Consider the following 9,098-nt stretch of genomic DNA (forward strand, 5'->3'; position numbering starts at 1 on the left):
CCTTTCTCTGTGAGCAAATCCTAGCATTGGCTAAACACAGGCAAGGTGCTTTGTACTTTACCATACATGGAATGATATCTAAACTCCTAGAAAAAGGAGGCCGACAATACCTGCTCCCTCAGGGAATGACTTTCCAAATCCCAGTCGGCATCTGGAGCTTCCCAAGACAGCCTTGGCTCTGAGACTTCTGTCTTGGGAGTCAGGGATCTGCTGTAGGAAGTCCAGTTAAAAACCTGAACTCAGACAAAGCTCCCCCTTTCCTGCCATTCCTCCCATCTTGTTTGTTCCTCTCTCTTTCTCCTTCTCTTTCTGGAAGACTCCTCTGACATCTTCCTGGGTTCCAGCCCACCCAATCCAGGGAGAGTTTTCTTGCAATAGTATTTCTCCGGCCAACTGCAGACAGTCCAAGTTGGCAATTGACAAGAGATCTTGACCCCAAGAATAATTAGATGATGGGGGATATTCTAGCAAGGCCATGGCCCCAGCTTTGTCACCATGGGTGCGGACTCAGCATTGACACTGTGACCAGATGTGGGAATGTTTTCCTGCAAGGACCTGACAGGTTATTACCTTAAGAAATTATTGAAGTCATTAAATTCTCTTGTGGATAGTTACTTCACCTGAATAAAAATGTTAGAAATTGATGTGAGATGCAACATTGGATCTTATTGATACTAAAAACAAAACAGTTTACATTTTCTCAAATATGAAGCCAGACATTGGTTAGCGGCTGTCTCCTGGACCCACCTTGGGCTGTGCACTGATTCACTGATTCCTCCTCAATAAAACAGAACTTACCAAAGACCCCAGTTTTACACAGAGACCATCCATGCTTTGGCCTACTCAGGGCAAAAGGATTACCACCATAGGCTTTTCTCTTTTCACTTATCTCTCCCTTTTTATTTATTTATTTATTCATTTATTCAGTTATTTGGTGCTGGTGCTCAAATCCAGGGCCTTGTATATGCTAAGCAAATGCTCTAGCACTGAGCTCCATCCCCAGGCCTTCATAGGCCCTTTATATAATTGACTACAGCATTCATAATATTCAGGGAGCATGGGAAAGAGAAAAACATCTTATCAAATAAAATTAAGCATCCATGAAAGCCATCCTCCACGTGGTACCAGGTCACACGGACACCCTGGTCTTCCAAGCGCTTCTTATACAGAAGGGAGTCATCCCGGACCAGGTCCAGCTCACAGCTCACCAGGAAGGCCTCAGGAAGCTGAGCGATGATCTTATCTTCTGCTATGAGAGCTGCGTTTTCTACATCCAAAATGTGTTTGGTTTCCAAATAGGCGGCCTCATTAAAAGGTGCAAGGGTCTCAGGTTGCTGGTCTTTGCTCCTGAACCTCTTGGGGAGGTTGTCAGAGCTGAGCCACTTCCTGTACTTGTTCCAGAAATCACGGGGTATGCAAGCCCCTTTCAACATGGCATCTTTCCAGGAAAAGTCAATGGCCAGGTATGAACACACACATGTCATCATGAGTTGTAGAGAAAGGAACGGGACATTTTGGTTCTGCTGAAAGGAGGGTAACTGTAAATTGATGGCCTGTACCAGGGGATAAATCAGGACCTGAGCCCGGATCTGGGGAAGATCTGTTCTGCCCACCAAGGTCTGGGTGATTAGGGCCACAGCCCCTCCTCCAACGCTCTCTCCACAGGCCACCACCCTGGAGGGGTCCACCCCGTAGGCTTCCAGGGTCTTCAGGAAGTGGATGGAGGCGTTGAGGCAGTCTGTGAGGGCCACAGGGTAATGGTGCTCCGGGGCCTTGCGGTACCTAAGGGAGAGAGGGACCAGAACACGCGGGTGTGCGCGGGTGTCGCTGGAGGCTGCTCAAACAGGGTCCCCACCGCCTGTCCCACTGTAGCTATTATCCTCAGATGACTCAAAAGTAAAGATGGTGAAAGTCAGTCAACCTGAAGTTGTCCCGTGACAGAGAAGAGGGTGGGGTGCAAACAGCTGCCCTTGTCTCCAGCCTCTGGGCCCCCGGCACCGCCCCAGCACTCACCCCTTGGACACTGACCCTCCCCTGGCTGCTCCCTGGCTCCCACTAGGATGCCTCCTTGCACTGTGTCCTCCAGGCCCCTGGCTCGTGCTGTGGCCTCCTAGTGACCCGGCTCTCCTGCCCACAGTTTGTCCCTGCGCTGCCCCGAGGTGGGCGTCTTCCCAGGCTTCTGCTCCAAGCGGTGCTGAGCCTGCGCCTGCGCCCAACCCCTGGAGTCGGGGCCTCGCTCTGGGCTGCACTCGTCCAGCTGCCCCCACCTTCCCAGCCTCGGAGAAGCCCCCGCTGTCTCGCGACACTCACCCGACAGACAGCAGCACAGAGTCCGTCTCCCGGGCCAGGAAACTGCACACGTTGTGGTAACTGTCTGCAGGAAGACAGGCCCGGCGCCGCCCATGAGGGACGGCCACCGCCACCCAGGCCGGGCAGTGGGCAGACCAGCTCTCTGTTCCGAGGCTGGCCTCCTCCGAGGCCTTGGCTGCGCCCCCTGGGCCAAGCCAGACGCCTGCCCCACTCTCCTGAACGCCAGGGCTCCTGGACCTTGGGCTCACTTTGTGCAACGTTAACTTTACAGTGGGGGAAACTGAGGCCAGGAAGGCTTGGGGACCTGGAGTGGCAGAAGCCAGGACTAGGGAAGGGGTCAGGTGGGCCCCCCAGGGAAGAAGGATTTCATTATCTATGTTGAGCAGGGAATAAGTGATGCGGGATGGGTCGTTTTTCCAGACATTGTCACTCATTTAGCAGGAGTTCAGCAGGGACAGAGGAAGACTCGGGGAATGGGGGGGGCAAATGTAGCAGAACCCCTCCGACAGGAGTTGACCTGGAGGTGACGTCTGCCTCCACATTCCACCAAGAGACTCAGCACCGTCTCCCATAGACACAGGTACACATCACGTTCCCAAGGTCAGGCATGTGCCCACAAGCTGCTCCGGAGATCAGCTGACTATTGTATGACCTGCCAGGGTCACCTCCCCAGAGAGGGCCACGTGACCTGGGTACACAAGTGCACACCATGCATTGTCACACAGCACAGGGACCCTGTTTCCTAGGAAGGCCTGAACTCAATGCCTCTGCATCACGCTGCATGCCACCACCCTGTGTAATCAGCATCTGAAACGACCTACGTGTCCATCCTCTTCTGCATCATCCTGCCCCTCCCCTGACGGACAGCCACATGCCAAAGGCACAATCCCACTGTGTCCTTTGTGCCTGGGAAGGATCTAACATACAATAGGTGCTCAATAAATGTTTGCTGAGCCGTTCCTGATTTTACTTGGAAAAGGAAATTGTCCCTCAGCACATGCAGACAACACGGGGTGTGGGGGGTCCAGGGCCCCTGACAGGGAACAGTTTTCTTGGACCAGAAAGACACCTTACTCCCAGTTACCTTCTGAATGAGAGCAAAAACCATGGCCAGGCCTCAGGTACAGAGGCGCCACTGTTATTTCCACCAGCAGGTGGCAGTAAGTACTCCCTCCACTAAGGGAGGCGGTGCAAGGGGAGAAGGCTGTCCATGCATATGGACAAACGTTGACAGGCATCCATCTTTTGTCCCTGCATCCATCCATCCACCCATCCATTCATTCCTCCCGCCATCCACCATCCAAACACATGGCAAACACATCATTAAATGCAACTCTTCACCCATCCATCGAGCTATTTGTTCAAGAATTGATGCCTGCCTTCCGGCCTGCCTTCAAAAAAGGAAAGCAATGGTCCAGGCACTGGCAAGCCTGCCAACCAGACAACAGAGGTCCTCTGTGTCCTTTTGAGGTCCCAATTCTTAGTGGAGACAGACACCAAGTAAATGAGAAAACACAAGGCCAACCAAGGTACATTCAGATTGTGACAAGTGCCAGGCCTTTCACCAGGATGATGTCAGGGATGGAAGCAAGGTCTTGGGTAGCACCATTGAAAGTGCAGAGACAGTTTCTAAACCAGATGTTGGGGGTCACATCTGGGAAGGGCCATTTGATACACAACTGGAAGAACAATGGGACCCAGCCATGTAAAGCTGGGGGGCAGGGACTTCCATTGAGGCTGAGACAGAAACAAGTGCACACCCCATGCTGTGACTGCCCTGCTGAGACGTCACTGCCCCCACCCGTCCGGGGACTATTGCATCATAGGCACATCGGCCATGGAGGCAGAGTCCCCATCCACTGAGCTGAGCCCCAGGCCCTCCATCTCCAGCCTCTGACTCCGTAGACTCACTCCCCGGAGGCTCTCCCAGAAGCCTCTCTGCGACCAGCCAGACCCCCCTCGCCTCCCTCCCCTGGGAAGCTGCTTACCCAGGCTGCCGAATATGAGGCCCCCTCCGTCGTAGAAGAGGATGCCGCGCCGGAGGCTGGAGGACGCGGCCTTGGGCCGGAACAGCCTCACGGGGATTGTCCCAAAACGCAGGTCAGTTACCACCACTTCATGGTTCTTCTTTATGGTCAGTCTGTCATGCAGGAAGCGGACAAACCTGGGCATGGAGCAAATCCCCAGCTTCTCAAGTATGTAGCCCTGTAGGGGAGTGAAGGAGAGAGCAGTCGGCTGTTTGCAGGACTTCTCTGTACTTGTCCCCAGATGGTATGCCCCTGCCACTGCCGGGCTCAGCTGAGGACTCTGCACCAAGTCCCCATGACACAAACTCCCCAGTGGCCTGGTGGCCTCCAGTCTGGCTCAAGGTCATGACCTGCAAGGCCCTACAGGGTTCCTCACCCACAGCCCCTGAAGCCATCTCCCTCTCTCCTCTGCTCACCCTGTCCCAGCCACAAAAGGCTCCTGACCCTTCCCAAGCACCCGTGACCCCTGGATCACTCAGTCCCCAAGAAGCTTAAGTGCCTCCCTCCCAACACTCAGCATCTGTCCGGTGTCCCCTCCCAGCAAGGCAGCATCCCCCACCCTGCCTCCCAGGCCGACATTTGCAGAGCCCTCATGCCTGCCTTCCCATAGCACCTCCCTCCGGGGCAGTGCCTGGCCTGAGGGGTGCGGAGGGCATTTAGGACCATCCATCCCCTCTCCCTGCAAAGGAGGCTCAGAGACACTTAGTGCTTTGCCTTCCCCTTGCGGTTCTTGTCCTTGGCCTCTGCCTTTGTTCTCAGATCCTGGAACAGCACCTGGGAAGGACGGGCTCCCTGCCTCTTGGGGCTGTGTGCATCCTTCGCCTGCTCTACCTCCATGCTGGGGGACAGGGAGGACTCCACACAGCACAGCCCTGGCCGAGAGGATGGGCCTCTGTGATCCCACTGCTAAGTACTGGAAAGAGGGCCGGGTTTTGTCCCCTCCTTTCCTCAGCCTTGTCCCTCAGGGAGGCTGAAGATCCTCAGCCTCCATGTGGATCTTTTCCAGACCCCTGTGTCTGCCCCAGACCCTGCACACAGCAGAAGGCCCTGCACGGGACAGATGCCCAGCCAGTGCTATGGCCCCAGAGAACCCACAGGGATGAGGCGGTCAGCTCAGACCCGCTCCTGAAACAAAAGAGCCACACACTGAAAAGAGTTTCTTCCAATAGCTCAGAAATCAACAGCAGAATGAAACCTCTCCTGCTTAGGATGGAGAGGTTTGATTTTTCTCATAGGCAGAGAATGAAAAAGTAAAAGGAACCTACATCATGGATGGGAACATCAAGGTCCAGAGAGGTTGAGACACCTCTACTGAGTTGCCCAGCCAGGGCCTGGCAGATAGAGGCCTTGGCGGGCTGCCTGGGCCATCTCTGCCTTTCACCAGTGCCCTCAGCTGGCCAAGGGCATTCACAACTGTTTACAGGGACCTTTGCTCTCAGAACTTGGATCCTACCTTGCTTCTATCTTGATATAATAGAACAGTTTGGCCCATTGTCCCATGGAACATACCCTGCAGCCAGATTGACTGGGGTCACACCTGGATGGACACCTCACGGGCTAATGACTTCTGGCAAGTCGCTGGTTGGTATTGTACCAGGTCAGCACTAAATGAGATACGATGGGCAATAACAGTTTTATGCCAGATTCAGGACACCAACCAAGACACCACATGCAATGGGAACCAGAATACGCCACCCATCATGTGCCAATGGGTACCCAGATTACATTGAGTTGAAAAAAATAATAGCCAAAAGCCTCCTGCCTTCCCCTTATTTGTCTTCAAAGAATAGATTTCCCTTGGGAAATGTCCAGACAACCTGGCTCAGACCAGGAAGGGCAGCACCAGGGAACTCTAGACTCATTGTGGAAATTAGACAGATGGCCATCTTTTTGGGGGTGGGGGGTGTCAGGGATTGAACTCAAGGGCACTCGACCACTGAGCCACATCCCCAGCCCTATTTTGTATCTTATTTAGAGACAGGGTCTCACTGAGTCGCTTAGCACCTCGCTTCTGCTGAGGCTGGCTTTGAACTCGCCATCCTCCTGCCTCAGACCCCCAAGCAGCTGGGATTTACAGGCGTGCGCTACAATGACTGGCTGAATGGCTATCTCGATAACCGACGTAACACACTCATCGTCCGTAAGTTTCCCCATGTATTTATTTTCTCATAGTCTGCTGCCCCTGAACACCTAAACCACTTCCCATCTCCTCCCTTCCTATAACTTTATTGTTCTTTGGCAAAATGGTATGGAGGCTCTAAGCCCTAACTGAGAGGGCTCCATATGCAACACAAATTATTTATATCAAATGAAATTCGTCTCCAGTCCAGCTGACCTTGGTGCATTGAATTTCAAGGACTCCAGGGCAGAAGCTAAGAGGGAGAGTCCATGGGGTTTCCCTCAGCGGTAGGAAAATGGATCATTTTCCACAGGCAGCAAACCCACCTGGGAGAGATCAAAACCCAGGGCTCTGCTCGATGCCTGCAGGCTCTGACCACTCAACTCAGATCCACAACCAGACCCATGACCTCAGCCTCTGGACCCTCACACAACTGAAAGCCCTTTCCTTGTGACAAGAATAGGACATGTTCCCACCAACGGGATGGACTATAGGACTCTGCGGCCCCTCCCAGGCATGGACACCACATTCTCTCTCCTTCCCCAGCTTCATCCACAGAGAAGCCCCCAATTCCTGCTCATCAGAATCCTCCTCCTTGTGTCTCCTTATGCTGAGTGTCCTCTGCCCGGCAAGCAACTGAGAGGACGTCCAGGGCTCATTTCATGGCCACTCCACTAGCCACTGATTCCTTGAACACGAGCTCGCCTGTTAGAACCTGGAGCTCTTCTCAAAATGCTCCCTTGCGGTCCCCTTTTTTTGAACCTGAGCCCTCAGGTCGACCCTGGCAGGACCCGTGAGTAAAAGAAGAAATTTACCCAGGTGAATGTCAGCTGCATGAGGCAGTGCAGGATCCAAAACCTCACTGGATGGCGGATGGCAGGCGGAATGTCGAAGGCCAGCAGAGGCTCCCTCAGGATCCACAGGCTGACCCCCAGGCTCAGGATGCTCGCAGCCACCAGGAGGGTCTCCAGCAAGGGAACCATGGTGCTCCTGCCCCTTCAGAGTGACCGAAGAAACAGTGTTACCTGGAGAAGCCCACACGGACCTCCCTCCCGCACACACCAGGCACCTTATAACCAGCAGACAGCACACTCCGGCAGATCTGAAAGGTCTCCATATACAGGGACTTTGCCACATGCCTACCTGGAGAGACCCTGTCCCTGCTGAAGTGAAGACTGGCACCTTCTTCCTAGGGGTGTTCTCTTCTCTATCACACCACCCTGACCGTCACCACCCTGGGCAGGACTGGGAATGCCTATGGGGATGTGGTATCCGGGAGATAAGTTCAAACCCCAGCCAGGCCCCTGGAAGAATAGGGAAACTGCCAGAAACCACATCAGGTGCCCTGTGGCTCTCCTTTCAAGAGAGAACTCAGAGATTAGAGAGGTGGTCTGAGTGGCATGGCAACCAGAGTGAGGAAGGACATTGGTGTCAGAGCCAAGCTCCTGTACCCAAGTCTCACGCCTCCTGTCCCCGTTCCCCGGCCTCCTCTGCTCCAGGGATGTCACAAGTCGGCTTCACAAGTACTCTTTGTATGAGGCCTGAGATTGTCTTCTGCACTCTGGTGCTTGGACGTCGACAGCCTTGCCCATCTCTAAGGGACTGCCCTCCCCAGGACGGGCCAGTACCGAGAAAGGGTGAATCTCCACCCACGAGCACGTGTGTCACGGCCAAGCAGCCAATCCAGAGCCCCCTCCTCAGCCGCGTCCTTCACTGTGTCCTCACATGCTGGGCCACTGTGCACCTGCTGTAATCACCCTGGGCAGGTACCAGACAACCAGGTCCAGCCCCTGTAACCTGGAGCCTGCAGAAGTCATTCCAACGTCCAATCCTGAGCCTGCTGACCGTACCTGGCCATTTCCATCCTGTGGAGCCACAGTTCCCTCTTTTTTCTGCCTCCTAACCAGCCCTGCTGCTCCCCAGGTGGCCACCCCTGAAGGGTCCTTCGTCCTCATCTTGGGAACTGTAACAAACTTCCTTTTCTGTGACCTTCCTCCTTTCATCTGTTGGTCTCGCTGAGTAGCACACTTTAAAGTCACACACTATTACTTATTTTCATTTAATTTTTAGTGGTACTGGAAACTGAACCCAGGGCTTGGAGCATGCTAGGCAAAAATCCGTACTCCTGTGGTATACCCCAGATTTTGTTTTTGTTTTTGTTTTTGGAGCAGCATATTGCTAAGTTGCCCAGATGGACTTGAACTTGTGCTGGTCCTCAGTCAGTCTCCTGAGGAGCCTGTGCCACTATGCCAGCTTCATACACTGTATTTAAAACACTCAGAGATGGGGTGTGGCTTGGCTTAGTCTGGGCTTAGCTTGCACTAGGCCCTGGGTCCAACCCTTGGCAACGATAAAGATGGGCTCTTACGTTTTGCCTTCTGAGCTGGGAGCTCCTTACTAGAGATAGAGAAGAAGAAAGAGGAGAGGGACAAGCCAGCTCATTCTTGATTCTTCCACAGATCCTGAGGAAGAGGCAGGCCCTCTGCACTGGGTGCTCGTCTAGGTTCCATGTGTACAGGAATGCAGTCGAGGAATCCATTACTGAGGAGAGTGCCTGCGGCTTTAGCAAAGTCCCCTTGGGTTCCCACACTTTATAAGCTGGGTGATCGAGGAGAAGGCCACATAGAGGTGGGCTCCCTAAT

At 53.8% G+C, this 9,098-nt stretch overlaps 1 protein-coding gene across 1 annotated transcript; it reads right to left on the minus strand.

Annotated features, from left to right (window-relative positions):
* Positions 1-1,007: 1,007 nt before the first annotated feature.
* On the minus strand, positions 1,008-7,439 carry LOC308655597 (arylacetamide deacetylase-like 4; the record flags this gene model as incomplete). Its single annotated transcript, XM_081305649.1, has 4 exons — positions 1,008-1,782; positions 2,311-2,494; positions 4,299-4,515; positions 7,272-7,439. 4 exons carry the CDS (start codon positions 7,437-7,439, stop codon positions 1,008-1,010), a joined length of 1,344 nt encoding a protein of 447 aa, XP_081161775.1.
* Between the last annotated feature and the right edge of the window lie 1,659 nt (positions 7,440-9,098).

This window comes from Spermophilus citellus (genome assembly GCF_964194105.1).
Source record: "Spermophilus citellus genome assembly, chromosome: 9".
Classification (NCBI taxonomy): Eukaryota; Metazoa; Chordata; class Mammalia; order Rodentia; family Sciuridae; genus Spermophilus; species Spermophilus citellus.